This window comes from Oreochromis niloticus, linkage group LG6 (assembly GCF_001858045.2).
Source record: "Oreochromis niloticus isolate F11D_XX linkage group LG6, O_niloticus_UMD_NMBU, whole genome shotgun sequence".
Classification (NCBI taxonomy): Eukaryota; Metazoa; Chordata; class Actinopteri; order Cichliformes; family Cichlidae; genus Oreochromis; species Oreochromis niloticus.
This window is the reverse complement of record NC_031971.2, coordinates 31,238,172-31,260,395: the sequence shown is the minus strand read 5'-3', so window position 1 is coordinate 31,260,395 and position 22,224 is coordinate 31,238,172. Positions and strand designations below refer to the sequence as shown.

The following is a 22,224-nucleotide window of genomic DNA, read 5'->3' as shown; positions in this document are numbered from 1 at the left end:
TAAAATATTGAGTGTAGGCTGTCTTTCACTCACGCATATTTTTGTCTCTCAAATATAAGCTGTACAGTGAAGAACTGCCAAAGACTCATGAGAATAAGAAAGTATGCAAGTTATTGTGGGGCTCTTCTTTGTACGGAGCACCAGATGCCTGCAGGAAGGATGTGTGCACTCTGGCCAAATCAAATACCCGAGAAACACCTCTAACACGTGCCATGCATTGCTTCAGGAAATACTGCAGAGAGAGTGTGAGAGAGGAGAAATGTGAAAAATAGAGAGTGATACATTTGTCATTTTACAATGAAATACCAGCAGAGCAGATTCATTTTTAAACTTTCAGTCTCTGTGAGTGAAGAAGGCTTTCCAACAGTCATATCACTACCTCAAGGTGAAAAAATACTGAGTGCTTCATATTTAACACTTTTTATCTGAACAAAGTCGCATATTTCATGCTCTGATTTTTTTTTTAACCTGTTAAGTAACTGTTTTTATGCCCACCTTCATCGCAAGAACCATGAATATGTCTTCATTTCTGCTCCTTCTTGACTCACAGTGACAAAAAAGTCACGCTGTTTTAAGATGTTTATTATTTATGATTTCAGCTTATGGGTTTTTATGGCTCAAGTTCAATTACTGGCTGTTATCATGACTTTGTTTTCAAAAGAGTACAATGTCATAAAGACAGAATTTAAATTGGAAATAGTTTAAACCTTACATGTAATAAGATAACAGTACAAATGCAACAGGTGTTTAAACTGAATGATTTGAATATTTGTATTTAAAAAAAAAATGCAACCTCACTTTGATATCAGCAATGTGTTTCATGGGAGATGGGCATGTTTACCATCATCATCTGTTCTTTTAATAAGACCAGGTTGTGGTGTAGTGTGCAAAGCAAATGTTTTCCCATCTTTGTTCTATATAGGACTAATCTTCCTTTCATAAAGCAGCAAATTTTCTCAATGTGTGACCGACATGAACTTAGTTTTATACTTCAAAGCAACGCTGCTGTAAAGCAGGTCGACTGTGATTTTGAAATAAATAAGCCTGTCACTGAAAAATTGCCATCTGCATATCATGTTATGTTATGTTGCTTCTGAGCCTGCCTCATTTGGCAATAATCGGGCCTCCACAGAGGTGCAAGTTACCCATGCCAAGTGCACTAATGCACCCCCATACCAATTTACAGCAAATAAATAAATAACAGGACAATATTTCACTTGACCTCAGTCCTTCACATTTAAGCGCAGGCCCAGAGAAGTTTATGCATTTTGTTTATATATTTCAAATTACATTTATGAAGCAAGAAACCGTCCACTGACAACAGCTTCCAGAAACATTTCTGAGCTGATTGTGTCTGTTTATGATCGGCAATCGTGGCTCAAGACTTGGCAGTTCATCTTGTAATCGGAAGGTTGCCGGTTCAAGCCCTGGCTCCGACAGTCTCTGTTGTTGTGTCCTTGGGCAAGACACTTCACCCACTTCACCCGTTGCCTACCGGTGGTGGTCAGAGGGCCCGGTGGCGCCAGTGTCTGTCAGTGCGCCCCAGGGCGGCTGTGGCTACAATGTAGCTTGCCATCACCAATGTGTGAAGGTGTGTGTGAATGAGTGGATGACTGAATGTAGTGTAAAGCGCTTTGGGGTCCTTACGGACTAAGTAAAGCGCTATACAAATACAGGCCATTTTGACCATTTACCATGTCATTCAGTATTTCTTTAGGGCCTTGTCCTTTGCCTGCACTTTTGTTCTGATTCTTTTAATCTGTCAATGATATCACATACTACGGCTGATGAAAACCTTTTTCAGCTTGTCCATGCAGTCTTTGACAGAGTGTAAACTGTTTCCGTGTTCACTTCTGAAGGACTCACTAGAAGGACTTTTTATACCCCAAAAGAAGGTGGTACTGACTTTTCATTTCTTTCTTTCTTTATTCATTAATTTACCTCTGTCTCAAATGTTTTAAAATGTCTTGCTGGCATCATATTTAAAATGACCATATATTCTCCCCTCAAAAACCGATAACAAAATCAATAACATTTCCTACTCTCAGCGTTTCCCTATGCTTTCTTTCTACCAAATTTAAGCAAATGGAAGATTTAAAGTGACTGCATTCTGATTTTCTTTGCCTTTTGCACAGCATCCCAACTTTTTTGCCAATGAAGGATTGATCGAAGCTGTGTTACCAGTTGGGCAAGTGAAGATGCAGTCAACTTTTTACTTTATCAGTAAAAACAAAAAGAGAATGCCCATGAATCTTTTACCCATGCCCTCTAACCAGGAGTAACCCTCATCAGAGAAAAACTACCAGAAATTTGAGGCCTGGCTACATATGAACTTCAAAACTGTGTTTATTTCAATCGATTATTTTGGCAACTTAAAAAAACTGTATAAGCCATTTTCTAGCTGTTTTATTTAGTAACTTTCACTTTAAATGTTTGCCCTTTTTAAATGGGTAATCAGTCTAATATTGTATTCATTCAACTGAGAAGGAAAAGTAGGCTATTCGCCAGGTCACAGTGGCGGCTCGGGGAACTGCATGATATGGAAAAAGGGGGAGGGAGGAAGTTCTCCAAAACTTTTTTCTCCTCAAAGGATTCTGGAAAAGCTCCGTTACATTTCCAGGGGAAGGGGATACGAGGAGAAGAAAAACAACGCTGGGAAAATAAAGGCAGATAACGGTGTGAAAAAGTTAATGACTTCTTCTGTTTTTGTCTCTTTACATGAAAGCCGTGGAAAAAGGACACGCGTGTTTTTGCTTTTGTTCCGTGCATTTTGTTCCTTCCCAGATTGTGAGGACTTACACCATCAGAGGCGATGAGATGTGAGTGAGCTATGCCTTGTGGAAATGGACAGACTTTATCCAAGCGAAAACATGGCGTCTGCCTCCCGAGGTTTAGTTTCTTTTCCAGTCTGCTTGTGGCGCTCTGCTGCTTGGAAGTATGGGGCTCCGCGGCGCAGGCGGACGGCGGCAAGAGCTGCAGTCCCTGTCCCGTTAACTGCAGCTGTACGGGGCCCCAGCAGTCCTGCGTCGTCAACTGCTCCAACATCGGGTTGGAAAGGGCCCCTGCGGCGGAAGAGATCCCGCTGGCCACCAATGTGTTGTAAGTAAAGAAACCAAAACTGGCTGCACAGGATATGAATGCACTGTGGAGAGTTTTTCACCCAGTTTGACCAAACTTTAGAGATAACCATCAACCAGGAAAACAAGCGTAACACACGTAAAAATGTAATTCATCTGGGGTTCTGTCTATCAGTCCGCTTGTTATATCCCCATATGCGTGTACCCCATTATTCCAAACACCTAATATGACGTGATTTTTGGATTTATTGTTTATGCTGCTGTTCTGTAGTAATTAAAAGGGTCAAATGTTTAATCAGTTAGATCAGCTGATTGGAAAATAGTCAGAATTAATCGTGAGAGCCGCTGTGAATCAAACGAGCAAAAAAAGCTTTTAAAATGTGAGCGTTTGAGTCTCTTCTGCTTCTTAAACTCAGTGGAAATTTGTCTTTTTTTTTTCTTTTTTTTTGCTTGGGGCTGCTGGTGGAACAAATCCTGTTAACTACCACTTTGGGCTGGAAGTTTCTGTTGTTTGTTTGTTTTCCCCCTTGGTACGTCACGAAAATATTTATGGTATTAGCATTTGTATTTATCCAAGTAATCGATACAGTAATTAGCAGATTAAACATGAATAAATTGTGGCGTTGTGAACGTATAAGCGCTCTGACAGATGTGGAGATTTGATTAAGTTGGCTTTGATGGTCTGCTGGGTGCACCAGTGTAGTTAGAACACAAACAAACCCGAAACTGATTGTCTCCACATAGTAATTATTTTTCAATCAGGCAATAATGATAATAATAATAATATTTAATATAATTTTAGGTTACTTTTTATGTCAAAAGAAGGACGGCTGGTGACTGTGTGTGTGTTTGTGTGTGCGTGTGCGCATCTTTTTTTCCCGTTTGTTGGTATTAATAAGTTGGTGACCAGAAACCAAAGGTGGAGCAGATCAGACTTCAGCCTCTGGTGTAGCTGCAGCAGAACATTCTGTTCTGTTCGATGGAAGCCATATGTTATTCATTATTTATTTTTACTGAAACTACCTTTCTTTACAGTATTTAACTTAAGACTTTACTATAAATACCAGGCACATAATCAGTGCACACTGTTTTGGGCAGGTCTTGCTTTAGGACACAAAATGAGCGTTATAATTTTGTTTACAGAGTTTTACAAGTAAATAAAACTCTGCAGGTACACTGGTTGTATTTGTTGTATAAAGGGCTTCCACTTTCAACAGGATCCCCTATTATCACCTGACCTTTAGTGGTAGTGTTTGCATAAAAGAAGCAAAGTGGCTTGTTTAGAGGCAGATAAATTAGAGACAGACTCTGCCGCACTGTCTGTCTGTGATTTATCTGAATGTTAATGTCTCATGTTGGAATTTGTTGGAGTGTTAATTGCATCAAAGTAGATAAACCTCCTTAACCCTACTGCACCAGCGGAAGTCATATGTAAAGGTGACTGGCTGTGAACTTAACTGTAATTACTAATTTAGCTACTTGTGTCCTACTCAATAGGCAGACACATGTGGTGGATATCAAATATTTTACTCTTAATTAAATCTGGTTTCACAGAAGGATGAGACAATCAGCTAAGATCAGCTGGAGAACTTGGTAGTGTTCATTTAATAATGCTGCAGGCTGGACTTTAAAGAATAAAAAAGGTCATTTACTTGGAGCGATTTCTGAATAATGGCCTTTGGTCTGTCTGAGGCAGAGAGATGACAGTTCAGGTCTGGATTGTTAGCCCTCTTAAAGTCACCCTTGTCCTTTTAACATCTTTTAGTAGATGCAGAGAAGAGTCAGTAAGGCTACCGTGAATCTTTACAGCATGCAGAGCAGGTCTTATAGGTCTTTTTTATATTAGCAATAAATAGCTTTTTTATTTAAGAGACTATTACCAGACTCAAAAATGTAGCCTTGGAGCAGATAGCCACCACAAAAATGAATAGGCAGTGAATGATTTGTCTGTCTTAAAGCAGTGTCAGGCTAGTTTATTGTCACTGTTGTATGTGAATTTGATACCTTGGAGGAGCCAACTACAGATTTGAGCTTGAATAGATGTGAACTCAGCGCTCACAGTAAATGACTGTCCTTTAGTCATCCACAAGGAGCGATGCTGTAAATGATTAATAGATAACGGAGCGACCGTGTTTTTATTTATATATTTTACTCTTTAGTAATCTTGTCCTTAGTCCTCTTCGCATAACTGTGCATCCACTTTTCAGTCGGTGCACATTTATTAACATTATTTAGCTGTGGGAAAACTGGATAGGACCCAGTGTAATGCTGTAGTGTCCCACCATGAAATTTAATTTAACTGTGGCTGGCTTTAGAAAGCATTCACAACTTCACTGCTTTGTGAGAGAGAGATGCAGGAAAAGTCTCTGTGATCAAGCTATAGGCGTAGGGATGCTACTGTGAACACATGCTGTAGGTCTAAATGGATTTTGTGCCTTTTCCCTGTTTAATTTCTACTTTTCTTTCAGTAAAAATACCACATTTCCATTTGAAGAAATTGCTAGCAAAGAGCTTTTTTTTTGCCACCAATTCTTTTCTCCGTGCCTTCTCCAGTCCTTTCTAATGTGTCACATTACTGCAAAATAACTGAAGCAAGAATACGTCAGCTACACCGAGACTTTAATAAAACTAATTTCACATCCATTAAACACCAGCTCCTCTCCTTTCTGTCCATGCCCCTATCTGGCCCCAAATCTAAATGTTCTAGACACACCCTTGGTGGAAAAAAAAACATCCAGTGGCTGTGAAATATTTTAACATACTGCAGAGTGCAGTTGGAGAAAAGCATTCCCGTTACACATGAGTCCATTTGCTCCAACCCACACACATAATAAAATCTCTTAACACTTCATACGGAGAGTTTTGCAGTTCTGGGACATACTTGTAAAATGAAACTCAGTTTTTTTCAAGTGCTGTTGTTTTGTTTGAATATTCTTGGGACGCACATCATCACAGTGGTGTACGAGTCCCGGGACGTAAGACAGAGAAAGTGAACTAGAAATGTTTTCATTACTGTAAGTTTTTGTGTGTGTGTGTGTTGTTTCTGTAAATAGCTTTATCAGATAGTAATATAAACTTGCCTTTATTAAATAAAAAAAAAAAGCAGTAGTTTTTAATAGTGTTTATAAAAACAAATAGTGTCACAGACACACGAGAGAAGCCTAACATTTGGCTCTTTTGACCATACACTGTGTGGGTATGCAATACTTTTTGTTTTAAGACATCGTTAGGTCGTACTTACAGTCCAGTAAGCAGAAAATACTTTCCATTAACTTTGCTTTTCAGTTTCAGCTGCAATAAATGCTGTGCACTGGTGTTTGTAGCTATAGCTGTAGGCTCCACGCACTGGCATTGTCATTGAAGAACGGTACCACAGAGTACACCAAACAAAGAATGTAGTTATTATTCGGGCCATGTAACATGTAAAGTAGCTCTTCAGTTCTTCGGCATCGTTACAGACTGTGTCTTAGGCAGTAGCATAGTTTGTTTGAAATTTAAATACACTTGTGGTCATGCATACCTTCTCCTATCTCTTCTGCCAAGGAGGATTTTGTGGTGTTGCCATGACAGCAAGATGCACATACACACGCAGACCCACTGCAGGCAGGCCGATATGTTTGTGAAACTATTTTATTTTCTGGTTGGCTGTGTATAGGTCTTGGGGCTTCGAGACAGCTTTTGAACAGGTGATACTATAAAATCAAAAATTCTCTCACTGTCTCCTGCATTCCCTTTCTGCCCTCACTTCCAGATCCAAAGGTGGTTATCAGTCTTACAACCACCTACTTGTACACACACACACACACACACACACTGAGTGACTTTAATGAAGTGGGAAAGATTGAATGTACTGACCATATGCAGGGGAGATTTTGTTGTGTTACCATGGCAAAAGTAACTGATGACATCACTCACAGAAGTGCAGACATTCCAGGCAGTTATAAATAAGAGAATGAGGAAAGAACCAGGGAGAGAAGAAGAGCCAGCTCCCATCCTTCCTTTCACTGTGTATGCCTGCCCATGCCTTTAGCAAAAAAAAAAAAAAAAAAAAATCCTCAGAATAAAGGTTGCTTAACACAAAGAAATGTATGATGGGTGCCAAATCCTGAACTGTTCTTAAATTGGTGAATGAAATTATCAGCGCTCGCAATTAATGATACCTTACTTTTAATGTTTCATAGCAGCAGAAAGAAACAAGTGTGTAGCTTGTCTCAGCCTTCATGCACTCAGTACTTTTCAACCAGGGGTGCCAGAAATGTCTTGGTTTATCATTAACTTAGTGGCGGCAGGCTGGAGAAGAAAGTCATGCATCTGAATGTTGATGTTTTGGCAGTGTCTGAAGATTTCTTAGGGTGTTTTCTCAATTGTAAGTTTGCAATGTGCTCAGGTATGTTATATCGCTATGCACAGATTTCTTTTATATTATGGTAATCTAACCCTAGGTCTGTTTGGAAGAGGTGGATTTATACTACCCATCAGAAATGAAAGCTTGTTGTAAACAAACAAAACTTAATTTAACATAAAAAATGCTTCATGGTACCATCTGACTCCTTGAAAATATCCTCGTCGATGTTTTATCTCACATCTGAATTACATGAGTTTTGCAAATGGGAAAGATTGTATGGAGAGTCATATGTGCACCCAAAACAAAAAGCATTAGGAAAGTCTCCATAGTAAAAGTAGCTGTAAAAACTGTATCAGTGTGATTTAGTGAATGGACTAGCATTTTTATGTACCTTTTCTAGACTTATTGACCTCTCAAAGTGCTTTTACAGTTCATACTTACCCACCCACACACATGCACACTTTATTGCATCAGGGACAATTGAAGTTCCTTTTACTCCAAGTACACTTTGACATGGAGGATTGAAGAGCTCAAGATCAAACCACTAAACATTTGATTATTAAACGACCTGCTCTTCTCCTAAGGCGACATTTAACTCTATACGACTTCAGTTCAAGTCACCTCAGTTGGTGATCAATGAAGCACCAATTCTCAGGAGCAGTCACCTCAAGGCGCTGTGTCCTGTGGATGATAATGAAAGTGTACTTGAGGAGGGAATGTTACTGCACGGACTGATTGCAACTAATCAAGAAGCACCTTAAAATGTTAGTTTGTAGTACTGCAAGCCTTTTTTCTCTCACAAGTTCCCACCAAAATACACTGCTCTGTCATACTCAAAGGCTTATTTATACACATGTGGGCATCGTTCACATAGTTGACTGCAATTTATCTAGCAAAACTTCGGCCAGATGTGTTGTGTTCACAGAGAAAAAAGCCTGAAAAAGAATGCACACATGCAGACTAGGAAGTAACAGCGTAACACAAAGAACACAATACGGTTTTTACTTAATAGTCACAATTTTCTTCTTTTGAGAAGATATAGGTTGTTCTTAATTTTTAAATAGTTTTCAGTTATAAATAAATTCTATATTCCATTACACTACTCATAAATCAAGTTAACTGAGATAACTATTTTAACAGCAGTCTCACACCACAAACTGTTTCCTGAAAGAGTTCATTTTAATCTTCAAAATCCCTCTAAACAAGTAAATGAGATGTTCCGTCACATCAGTCACACCGATCATGGTTGTTAATATACAGAGAGGGTTTGATAGAAATAACTATGCTAAAAAAAGGGGAAAAAATGGCACTAGTGTTCTTTAAAGTTATACTCGACTCAGGATTTACAGTATGCCCAAGAAATATTTAAATACTAAAAAGCATTAAAGATGGTGGTGTTTATCGTAAAGAAACAATAGCAATAATGTTCTAGAAAAATACATTTGTTGGTCTTAAATTATTAAAAAACACAACAGATGTACAGTTAAAAACGGGCAGCAGAGAAAGTTCTTGTAAACACACTTGTGGCTTAATATGTAGTTTGTTATTAAATTGGACTTCATCTGGGCATGGAATAATTTCTGCAATAGCTGTGGTAAAGCTTTCCTTTTCCCAACTAAGCCTTCAGTGTATTCATGTAACCGTATCTGTGATCCTTCACAAGTATCAAAATGATTATTTCATTATCTTCTTAAGAGAATATTGTTTCAGTAGGTTGCTGGCATGCTTTGGATCTTTATCCTGCACACTTTATCCTTCTGTTAAAAAAAATGTTTTTTGGGTGATTTCTTTAAGTTACATCCAGAATTATGATTGCATCAATGCATCCTTGCTCACCTATAAATTAAGACAAAAAAAGCCAGAGTTTGATGTTCATACCTCTAGTCTTCCTGGAGTTCTCACACTTGCATTCTTCACACAAACTTCTATCATGCTTATCTAGACTTAAATGCACTCGAGTCATAATGACTCACATCTCCAAAGCTGCTTTTTTTCCTTGCTACCAATTTTTCATCTTATTCATCGTTTCTGTCACATTGCTCCCTCTCTGCACGTACAGTACACTCTGTGATTCTGTTTTGAATGGTAACTTAGTTGAATCTGGTCATTCCTATCTTCCAGAGTGATACGTGCTTCTGTTTCTCAAATCCAGTCTGTCTGGGTCTTCTTCTGCACTTTATTTTCACAGCCGTCCATTTTTTCAAACTGGCACACTTTTTTTTTTTTTTTTTTTGCCAATCTAACAAATAGTGCAGAGAGAAAGCTGTATGTGTGACCTTTTCTCTAAGATCCTTTCACTTGTTTTTGCACTTTTTGCAGTTGCTTCTGAATAGTGGAGAGGTGTTAGTAAATTACCTTCAATTTCACACTGGTGCCCTCAGCAGAGTGAGCACAGGTATAATTTGTACAGTTGTTTTATTTGGTTTGACTAGTTTATCAGAACTTGTCAAAGTATGTTTTGTAACTATTTAGAAGAATGCACAGTTTCTCAGACCTCAGTCACACAGGACTAGAGGAAAATGGTTACTCCCCAATGGGTTGATGAGTAATTATGAAGGTTGCTGATTGTTGCTTGGTGACAAAAGTTGCAAATTGGGTCCTGCACCAGAAATCTTTGTTATTGCTTTGGTGACTAGCAGATTGCTGCAGTTGCCCATAGTTTACAGGGAGCATGTCAGCCCATCAAAAACTCTTAAATATTCTGTAAACAGTAGTGAAACTTAAAGAAGTGCAAAGCAAACCGAAAACAGTCAAATTTGGCCTTACTGCTGCAAGAACCATAATTCAAAAGGTACAGCTTTTATTTTGAAGGTGAACATTTTCTGTTTCTGGTTTGCATAGTAAAAATTTAAAAAGCTAAAAAATGGAGTCTGTCATTTAAGTGTAGTTTGCATCTTCTGTGCATGACCATGGGAATATGTTAGTGACCACAGCAATTGTAAGGAGGTTTTCAGTACAGGACTATACACCTTTTTCATCTCGTAATGTCCAGCAAACACTCAACAACTGGCTGGGGAATACAGATTACTAAGTGGTTATCTCATTTAGTTACTTTTTTTCCACATGTGTACTAAGCATCCATGCTTATGAGTTGTGTAGCTTTGGCTATCTCAGAAAATAACAGCACATGGGGTGCAGAGATAAATGCACTCTTGATTTGTACAGATGGACAGAGGACAGTGTTCATGTAGAATAAATGTTATTTATTTCTGATGTGCAGCATAATTAATACCATCGAATCAACTGCGTAAAATGCAGAAAAATTAAAATGTCTTGCTGTCCAAAAGACACACCAGAACAGAGACTGCATGTTAGAGATTACTGGGGGAAAGGGCAAAAACTACATTAAGTATTCCAATTCTCTAAAATACCCTTGATAATCAAAGCATGACTTCTTAATTAAAGTAATTTATCAAAACATGCTGTATGCTCATGCTATGGCTAATGCATGTCTTATGAAGTCATGCTTCAAGCTTTGTTTTTTACATTAGGGATTCATTCAGTATTTTTCCAATCAGAGGAGATGGATGGATTCACTTTGGCAAAACCTTTCAGTTCACAAAGACTGACTCATGTATTTTTTAAGAGAAGCACACTCTACCTCAGCAATATAGTATCTAACATCTGCACTGAATTTTAATGTGAAAATTGAAGGATGGAAATTAATATAAAACGACAAAAGGGATACCTGTATAGATTACATCTTTAATTTATAAACTAGGTGCTTTTTTGAGTTACATTTGTAGAGTGAAAAATGCAGGTGTTGATCACATAGGAAACATTTGTCTTTTACCCCAGTTAAAAAGCAGACTTTTCTCCCTGTTACCCCATTAAAAAAAGACGGCAGTAATTGGATTTTGTTCCCCGCTTTCAGATATAAACAGCCAAAACACGAGTGTTTACGTGTGTAGCTCATGCATACTGATCGCTGTTGCTTGTGCATGTCTTTGTGTGTTTATGAGAGAATTGCAGAAACACATCCTGTTTGTGTAGCCTATGCTGCAGAGAGTCAAAGACTTCAAGACATCCCAGAATAACACGCTGCAATCCATGGGCTAAATGTTAATAAGGGCCTACGAGGCTGAAAATTGAAAAGTGAATTGTTAGCCTCTAAACTTGGGATTACAAACCTGCCAGAACTGTAATGAAATGCTAATCAGCACCGTGTTTCATTTACATTCAATCCAAGGACATGATTAAAATTCATAACAAGCCCATTTGCATTTTTTTAGAAATATGAGTTGTCCTTGGCGTTTGTTTTTTTTTAATGCAACCTTTTCAAAATTACTGAAAAAAAATGAAACTAAAACAGAGACATAAGAAAAAGAAAATAAACCAAATGCATTGTGTCATTTGTAAGCACAGTGGATCCTCTGTTGATTTCATGCCAATGAACCTGAAACTGATTCAACAAGCAGAGAGCACAGTAACAGAGACCAGTCAGTAGATAAAAGATGAAGGGCTGCCAGATGATGGTGTGGAGGACTCAGCTGAAGTAGTCATCAACTTCACCACAGATTGTGCTGGCAGCCAGCCTTTGTTCTCAGGGCTGCTGAAGCTCTGCTTGTCTCTATGGTTTTGGAGGTGACAGACTTCATTTTTTGTGTTGTCTTTTATTGCCACCATTCCTTTTTCACTTGTTGCATCAGTTTATGTGGTGTTTCCAGATTTTACAAACAAGATAAATTAAACAAAAATGCTGGTCTCTACAACTCCCTGTACACACTTTGATAGCCTTAGGCCAAATACATGAGAACTAAGTCCAGTGCTTGAAATATGTACACTCAGACATATGATCAAAATCTAAATGCATGATGCATTAAAGCTGCAGGTAGGTAGGGAAAGTTTTATTATGGAACAAGAAAAATCTGATTCCCCTGTTTTAGATTAACGAGAGATTGTATTTAAGAGATGAATTTAGCTTCTGGGTCTGAAAAATGAAACCATTATGGATGTGCCTAAATGTTTTGTAATAGCCAGAAGGAGGTGACTACTGTGATCACAATAAGAAGTCTGAGTTCCTCTACTCTGTGACCTCACGTAACACTTTCCTTTAGTAGTCTCATGTCTCATTAAATACAGTAGGATGTTTAATTTATGAATTATGGTCCCTATTAGAGTCAAGAGGAATGATAAAGCAGGGTTAATGTGCCTTGTGATTGACAAGTTGTGGGCTTATGTCAGCACACAGTGTCCCTTTTTAATCAAATCAACCCCTCACTCATCATGTTCGGTTTCAAAACACCAAGATAACAGACAACATGTTCAGCTCGTGGCTTCACAATGCAAATTCGTTAAACAGTCTGTGAAATTATAGTGGCTACATCCATCTTTTATATACAGTCTGTGGGTTACCTTCACTTGGCACAGATACAACAAACCAGAGCATTTGTTTATGTTTCATTTGCAGACGGGAATATAACTGAAAACATATAGACTGTGGTCAACTAAATGCTCTGCTTAGGTATATATATGTACCACCACTGAAGATTGAGATTTGTCACCTCCAGTGTGCACTGGTGCTCAGTTTGTGCAGTTTGTGGATTGTTTTGGAAGTTTCATGGATTTGCTTATGAGTCACACATCTTCTTCACTTTAATGCTACAAATTCAACTTTTGCAGAATTGTATAAAAAATCCACCATCTGAAAATATGCATGGAAAAATGCATTATAGGTCAGCAAAAAAACATTTTCAGCAACACAGCTTACATAACACAGACACCACACGTTTGTTAGAGTGAAGGGGACAAGCAGAAGTTCATTGTGCTTTTATGTCTAATTGTTGGGACCAGTTATTAGAAATGATGAATTGATGTTGCATGGTGCTGCATTTGAAAAATTCTTTCACTGCATCATTAAAAATGGATAAATATGAGATTAATATCTTAATATGATCGAGGCTGACGTTGATGATGGAGAAATAATTGCTCATGATTACTCGATTAATCACACTTGTCACACATTACCTTCATTTGGCAGAAGCTTTTGTTCAAAATGACTGTTGTGTGGTTGGTGTATGGAAATATAACAGGATGAGAAGCAGTAGACGCAGTCTTTGTTTGCATTTGTTTCAGAGATCTTTACCAACTGCGTTGTATTTAAAAATCAACTGATGCAGAGGGCTGTTTTGGCAGAGTGTCACGTGTTATTTTTTATTAGCAGCAATTTAAAGAAGTCCCCCCCCAAACACAGTTTTGAAGCAAATAGCTGTAAGAATACACTTGCTGAGTGTATGTTTGATTGTGGCTTGATTGTGCCTAAAATGGAACATGGAAATTCTGGTTGTTACTGAAAATCTAAGAAAAAAATTGACTATAACACGCAAAATCTCTGTCTGTGCTTTGTTTGTTTCTTTGACCATGAACTCATCTCAGACCATCAGAGGTTGAGCAACCAAGCTTGGTACACTGGTAGATCTTATGTCCCTGAAGGTTCTTATCTATATCAGATTTTACAATGTACCCTGTTGCCTAGCAACCACCTGTGGTTAGCTAGAATTTTTACACCTATAACACCATTTAAAAACACTGTATCATTTTTGATTTACTACATTAACCTCTAATATCATATATAATTCAATTTCAAAAAGTAAATGCACCCACTCTTTATAAAATGATTCTTTTATTTATGTGTATTGATTTATATCCACAAAAGTTGCAATGTTGTTGCCTAGCAACCACCTTGCAACGTGCTAAAAGTACCCATGTTTAGCTCATAAATAACATCAACCACCACAATTTCTTAGCTTTTCTCAGTAAGAATAAGTATACCAACTGGACAGACGTTTCACACAATCCAGTAATATATATCTAAGATTACAAAAAATGTCCAGCTAATTTTGTTTAGAATCGTCTGAGTTTTAACCATCAGGTTAATTAAGTGTTGCAATTATGTTTTCAAGGAACTGTTTGAGAGTTAAGGGTTAGTTGGGTTTATGTCTAAAGTTAGGATTAAGCTAGGGTATTTCTCACAGACGTTACAAAAAATTTATTTCACAAAGACAGCTAAACAAACATCCCTATCTGTGCATCTGTTTTGCCTCGCCTACACACAGAGTGGAGCAGTCAGTAGTGGTAGTAATGGTCATAGAGAGCAACTTTTAGCCACAGTAAGAGAAGCTCATCAAATTGAGTACTGCACTTGCACAAAGCAGTACACCTGCCAAGCTTGAAGTGGACCGGATGAATGGTTGTAGAGACAGACAAAGAACAGTCAGACTCACATACAGATGTTTTTCAGCCTTTTGCAAGATGATGCATAGTTTTCAGTGGTTCACTGGAAGCATCGGTTGTTTTTTTTTCCTTTTTATTGTCTCACCACAGTTGTATTAGATGCTTGAGAGACCCGTTTGTGTTTTAAACCCACATTTAATGACTTGTAATATGTGGCACTGACTCACTTTCTTTTACCAGGAAAAGAACAATTAGTTTTGTTTTTCCCGCATGAATTGGTATTATGTCAAAGAGTTTGTTTGTATGTCAGTGTATCATTCTCTGAATAAGAGTGTTAAACTGCTGCACACAGCTGCCCTTAACTTGCCAGCTGGACACCAGACAACCCAGGCAGCAGCAGCTGGAAAAATGGACAGAATGTTCTAAAGAGGAAAGGCGAGCCAGTCTGTGAAGTCGAATGTCAGGCTTTTTAGACCAAACGTCCTCAGCCCTATTTTCCTGTTAATTTCATGCTCCCTTTTTTCTTGCAGTAGGGAAAGTACCCGACTACTCCGATCTCCCCCACCCCCTCACCCCTTGTCGCAGGCATGAGGTTCTGGCTGGCAGCTCTCAAACGAAGCAGCCCACAGTGGGGTGATTGTTCTCCACACCTGGCCCGTGTCACTCACTGCTACTACCTCCAACTTCTCCTTGGCTTCCCCTTCACACCTGCCCTTTTCTCCAGCTCCATCATTTTTTACTCCTTCCTCAGCTTTTGTCCTGCTCCCCTTCCCATCTGACTCGTGCAGACTTCAGGAATAAACAAAGAAGCAGAACCAAAAAGAGGGGAGAAATCAGGAGGCGGGGGGGCAGCAGAGGGGGGCTGAGGTGAGATGAAAGCAACCACAGAGGAGTCTGTGTTTAGTGGGTTAGTGGAGCGCTGGCCTTCAATCATAGGGACTTGGACCACTTTACCACCACAAGCCTGCAGAAACCAGTTTGTCTATGATCTGACTTAAACCCAGTTTTTATCACTATACTTTAAAGACTTTTTTTTGTTCACAATTCTCCACAGATGGAACAAAGACGGATTCAAACAGATTTCAGTTTTCTTTAGTAGAACAAGAAAACCACCCCTTTCTGTTTCACTTCAGATCTTTCCTTTCTTGTATTCATATTGTCTGCAGAGCACATGCCCACTCCTCCTGTGTCATTCCCTCTGCCCAAGCACAGTGTAGTCAATGAGGGCTGTGTGTGTGTTTTTGTGTGCGCTCTCATCCTCCAACTCAGAATAAGTGGCACCAGACAGGCCTTATAAGGAGTTGTTAGATCACTGGCCACACCGTTAGTAAAACAGAACCATATGTGTGCTGTGTGTGTGTGTGCTTGTGCACAGGCCTATACCTAAAGTGTATGTGTGTGTTTGCGTATGTGTAAGTAAAACCATGTGTGTCCAGAGGTAGCTGAGAACGGGAGTCTGTTGCTAATAGACATGGTGAAGGTCACATTATATGGTCATGTTAAACACACATACAGACTGTCTCTGTTTAATCTGCTCTTGTCTATGTGGTCTTACCCGTAAGGTGTGAAAGACAGTTTTCATATGTCGTACACACAAATCTTTACACGCACATTCCCGCTGTGCCATAGATGTCGACCACATTACATAAGGTGAAGGGTCCGTCTAATGTATGAATGATCAGCTAGTGGGCGGAGCTTATTTCTGCTGTCCTGTCCATCCTCTGATGGGTTTAGCAGAGGAGAGTGCTCCCTCTCTCCCTCTCTCTGTCTCTCTCTCTGTCTCCATCTTTCTTACACAGCTTGTCTGGAATGTACAGATGTTTCCTTTTGGGAACGGCGTCCTGGTCTGTTCACACACACACACACACACACACAGAGAAAAGAGTGTGAGAGAGTGGAACGCAGTCCCGCACATATCAATTCACATTTCCCTTGCGGCAGATCGTCTTGTTTTTTATTTGTATTTACTGAATTCGTAGCAGCTGGGAATAGAAATATCGATCAGCACCCTGATTCAACCTTTTGAGTTTTAATTTACAGCTTTCCTGCAGTCCAGCACCTTCTTCTTTTATCCCTATAGGCTACAGTGCTTTCTGTTCCCTTACAGCCTCTGGCTTTTTGTCTCCTGCTCCTTGTTCTTTTTCTCTCCCGATTGTCTCGCCGTTCTCACGTGCAGCTGTGGCTTTGCTTTGAAGGAATGCAAAGGAGACTGAAGCCACTTCACTGAGCCCATCTCCACTGCTTAACCAACCCAATTTTCTCATTTCCTTAGTAATTTATCTGTTGGTTTCTCACTAATTTGAGCTCCAGTATAGAGAGTGTGGCATGCAAGGGTTTAGTTACAGAATGTATTGCTAGCAGTCTGTATTTAATGTATAGTAAATGTGAATTTGTACTATTATCATTGCAGTTTAATCAATAAATCATGCTTAGGATTTTAGAGAATCAGTGTTAAATAAGAAAAAAAATATATTTTAGGTTATGTCTGTCACAGATTTGTATTTTTCTTTAAAGTGCTCTAACATATTTTAGCTGTAAAATGGGCTACTAATATTTTTTGGTTGTAATTCATTAGTTGTTTATGTTATTAACCAGTATATTAGTTTTAGATTAACAAACGCAGTACTGGTTAGATTCTAGTGTGCATTTGTACCAGAGACTTACAAGGAAATCATAAAATAGTTAATACAGGAGAAAACTTTTGGCAAATTTGTATCTGTGCAATTATGAAATAAATGTCTTGATTTAGGAAATTTCACATTGCTACACTCAACTCTGCTTGCTGGCTCTGACATTTTGGCTCCTCATCAGCACTTGTTCCATTTTTTTCAGCAATAAAGGAGAAAAACATGTGTGAAAATGTGTAAGTGAGTGGTTTGCCTAATTTGTGGAAGGGGAGACCTGACAGACACAAAAAGATAATAAAGATAAAACCAGCTTCACACGCGCTGTTTTGAAGTGGTCTAAATTGCAATTCCTTTCTTATCAGTTACAATCTTTAAATCTAAGAATGTAGGAGAGGTATGGTTTTATTAGTCAACGTTTTCTCCTTTCACAGCTTAAAAACAGGCGTTTATTTCACATTGGCGTATTTAAAAATTAATCTAATTAATTATGAAACTCCCAGCTCTAACTATCTCACATCAATAAGCATGTTCTCATTCTTACAGAAGGACTAAAACCAGATCACTTTTCATATATTGTTTGATAATTGAAAACCTTTCTTGGCCTGAGGCGTGATTTGGGCCTTGACTTGGGTTTAAAGGGGCACTCCAGTCATTGCACGCATGCCTTTTTTATTGATCATGCTTTCTGAAGTCAAATAAGTTGACCCCGATGATGTCAACATCTTTGGCATCTGGGCTTCTGTCTGGACACCAGTGTTACAAAATAAGTACATGGAATTATAAAAGAACACCATTTGTAAGGCAAGCGGGGAGATTTGGCAGATATTATTTAAGGGGCTCAGCGAGACCATTGAGCCATTGAAATATTTTGAATGACGACTTCGATGTGAAGTGATGACAAGGCCTGAGGGAGGAGCATTTGTCTTTAAAAGAGGGGAAAACATTTGCCAGTGGGAGGAGGCGTCACCTTAGATTAAGCAATAGTCTGATAAAGCAAAGCAAAGGATTTTTAAGTCATTAGTTGCTGATTAGATAATGAGGCCACAGAGAAAAAAAATATACCGGCATTAGGCAGACTTTATTCACTGTTTAAAATCGGCTTTTTTGCTTTGCATCAAGAATCATTCTGTTGCGTTTGTGCTCGTGGTAGGTATGCCCACCCGTGTCGTAGATTAAATCGAGGAGGACATCTGGCATGTGTTCTAGCTGAGACACAGTTTGGTGTGCAGACTCCTCCTACTCGTACTTACGTAAAACATAATGGTAATAGTGTGCAGCCAATCATAGGTCACTCATTGTGTGGTGGCTTACTGCAGAGCTAATGAGGTTAGCTGGACTGTGGATTTGAGTCATCATTTACTGAAAGTAACCAATTACTCAGTCACTTAGAAATGAACCCTTTTATGCAGCAGATGTAATATAAAAATACATGTAGGCGTGAATTAATCTATAAAATGTGACATAAATATTTTGGGCTTTATTTTCCCTTTTCCATTAATTCCTTTATTTGTTTGTTTTCTTAAGAAATATCCATATTTTATTAACCAGTTTTCATATTTAATCTTCTTCTTTACACATTTTTCTTTGACAGTTTCAGTTCTTCATACTGGACTTGGTCTCCACCTCTAGATAACGCCGGCTGCGAAGGCGTTTTTCTTCTTTCTGATCGTTAGGCTTTTTCTAAATATATCCAAGTAGTTTTCTAGCTTAAGTTATGACAAAAAAAACAAGGTTTTTCCTCTAAAGAGCCTGTGTTCTGGGGCATCTTGTGTTATTCTTTAGCACCTCCAAATGTTTCTGGTTGTATTTATCTCCATCAGTATTTGTATGACCTAAGCATTTCCCTTCCTTTCCTTTTCTATTATTGCATTTCATTTCCAAGTCCTTGAGCAATCACATTGCATTGTAAATAGTTCTGTGTGTAGGCGTGTGCATTTAGTCAGCTTGCCCCCATTTTAAATATGGATATATTTGTTCCCACAGAGATCTGTCCAAGAACCACATCTCCTCCCTTGATACCAGTCTGCTACATCAGCTCACCGGCCTCCAAGAACTGTAAGTAAACACTGCATTGATTGTGTGTTTGTGTAATTCAACTTAAATCTAGTTTATCTTTTTATATAACTGCATCTCTGATAAATGTTATAATTCATCACGCTAAATACATCATTTTTCAGACATCTTCAAGGGAACAGGATCAATGTTCTCCCCAGAGGACTGTTCTGCTGTGGCCTGCTGTCAGTCCTGTGAGTAGAAAGTCCAGGAAAGATGTTGACCTGGCAAATGCAATGTTAAGAAGAGAGAAGTATGAGGAAGATGAAAAGAGAGCAGTAAAGACAAAAGCTTGGTTTAGTCTGGATTAAAGTAGGCAGAAATCCCAGGAGTAAGCTAAACGAGAGCAAGTTCACCAAAAGAAGTGTATACAGCGCGCACACACACACACACACACACATACACACACACACATACAAAACCACACACACACAGTAATCACAGGATGATTAACTTCAATTACAGCTTACTGCTCCAGGCTCCCACTACCTCCCTCTCTCCATCTGTCGGTCTCCCCCTTCCTCCATCCATTACCTTACTTCTTCCACCCATTGAATGGGCGTTTAAGCACATGTTTGTGTGTATGTGTGTGTGATGAGAGAGGACTGATGGTTTCCATCAGTTCCTTCCAAAACCACCACACAACGGCTCCATTATGTAGCCTTCTGGATAGAGTAGGGAGGGAGGGAGCGAAAAGGAGATCATGAGTAGAGAAGGAAACGAGAAGAAGGGAGAGAGGAGAAGAGGAGGAAGAGAGCATTTCCATGCAGACAGATGGAAATGAGACAAAGTAAAATAGCAAAAGTCAATGTTCAGCACTTTTCGTTATTCATTTTTGTCTTGCACCATATATATGAGTCATTTCTTGTTTAAAGGTGTGAGAATAATATTTTCTTTAACAAACAAAAGTCTGTAACTAATTTAATGTAACGATGTAGGAGTAACAGGGTTTACAAACTCAATCATCATATGACCTTTTTGTTGGATTTTTAGTCAGGTAGAGTGATCGTTCAGTCTGGTCATTTTTAGTCAGATTTTTAGTCACATAAATCTTGCCAAAATGATAATATGATAGTAATTGGTATACATTAGTGAAAAAGTGAAGGAAAAAGTCTTTTCTGTTGTTTTTTTTCTTGTTTTAAGATATTGACATTTGATTTGTCTCTTTGTTTCCATCAGTGATTTGAGCAACAACCAAATCACCACCATTGAAGAAAGGATATGTGACGACCTATGTAATCTAACTCAGATGTAAGTAATTACACTTACTGTATACTGTAAGCTTTATGTCTGTGAATATTTGTCTCTCACAGCTGATGGCACATTATGAAATAAGCAGGTGTCCCCTTAAACTGTTTACACAGCACATGAACCAAAGCTGGATGGAAGGTTTTGACTACATTAGTAATTAAACTTCAACATATTAAACACGTTAAACACAACACGACACATTAAAAGAAAAGTTTTCTTCTTGTCAGAGTCTTTGTAAATAGACTAATCAATAACAGGCTAATCTAAATGAGAGGCACATGTTACGTAACCTTCCTCCTCTTTCCGACGTCCTCTTCTTTTCCTGCATTCATTTTTGCGCCATCTTTTCAGTTCCTTCTCTTTTTTGTCTCTTCAGTGTTTTTTTCTTTTCTGTCATTGCCAGTATTGTTATTTTTATTATTCTTCATCATTTCCCTTTCTCATGTGTCTTTAAATACCCTTATTCTGTAGAAACTGAAGCATAAAAACTCAGGTTGAATACTATTAAGCATGTGTTTCATGATCCTTTTATTATGCTCATTGTAGTGGCTTAAAGGAGCACAGTTACTACGCTTTGTCTCCCTCACAAAGACGAGTGTCTCTTTAGGTAGAGAAAGGCTACCTGTGACCATCCAGCTCCTTCAAATATGTCATAATTACATGTTTTACTCTAAATCCCCCTTACTTATACACAGTGTATCAAAAATGCAAACAAAATAAATATATATGAATAAAGTTTATCTTTTATAATTCTACCCGTGGGGTCATTACCCACTTGAGCGCCATTTTCCATTAAATCTCAATTAAATCATAAAATAGTTCACAAAAAACAAACAGAATACAAAATGTGTGGCTCTACCTGCACATGTGCACATGTAGTAATATCTAGTATGTGGATATAAATCTATAAATATAATATAGAATACAAGAATTGTCTCTAATAGATCAACACCAAAGAAAAGCTGAGTTCCAGCTGTCTGAGTTATTACTGGGCCGACATCTGATGTCAGCATTGGCTCTGTAAATTATAGGTGTAACTATGTTAAATATGTCTTTGAAACTAGCATTAAGTCAAATAAGAGATTAAAATATGATGTTTACTGAAAAGGAAATCAGTGGCTAAGTGTTGCTAAATAATCAAACTGTAATGTCACTTTTATTGGTTACTTGCTTTGATAAAACCCTTGCTGTGATAAAAAAGATAAAGAGATGGATGATGATTGCTAAAATAAAGAGTCCATAAGACATTTGATTTGAGCTGCTGAACACACACACACCACTCATACACATTATAAGCTAGCCTTTTTAAGGAGATGGCACATCATCGGTAGAATAATGCGAAGTGGACTACAGTTAAAGTTTGTCCCACAGCAGTCTCCAAACCCAGGGCAGTTCCTTTCTCATCTTTTTACAAGCTGCATGCCTTTAGTGGGAAGGAAAATTGCTTTTAGCTAAACATGATTCATTTTAAACTCACCATGCTTTTTCGATGAAACATGTCCTGCAAGGATGAAGTTGAGAAAGGTTTACAACAGACAGAAAACTCACAAATATAAATTAGAGAGTTCTTAATTTATTAGAGAGAGGCTACTTGTTGGTTACGCACATATTAATTTAGCTTTAATGGTTTATAAATGTGTCATCCCCACATGATGACAGTTTAATTAGCAGTGGCAACCACGGTGCTCAACCTTGTGAC

The 22,224-nt window shown here is 38.3% G+C and overlaps 1 protein-coding gene across 2 annotated transcripts in view; it reads left to right on the top strand.

Annotated features, from left to right (window-relative positions):
- Positions 1-2,365: 2,365 nt before the first annotated feature.
- The window catches only part of pkd1a (polycystic kidney disease 1a), a 70,919-nt gene continuing 51,060 nt past the window's right edge, over positions 2,366-22,224 (top strand). For both annotated transcript variants that reach the window (XM_019360024.2, XM_013264414.3), the window contains exons 1-4: positions 2,366-3,099; positions 19,206-19,277; positions 19,400-19,468; positions 20,454-20,525. In XM_019360024.2, coding sequence (XP_019215569.1) covers positions 2,831-3,099; positions 19,206-19,277; positions 19,400-19,468; positions 20,454-20,525 — 482 coding nt within the window. In that variant the 5' untranslated portion in view covers positions 2,366-2,830. The remainder of the gene's footprint in view (positions 3,100-19,205; positions 19,278-19,399; positions 19,469-20,453; positions 20,526-22,224) is intronic.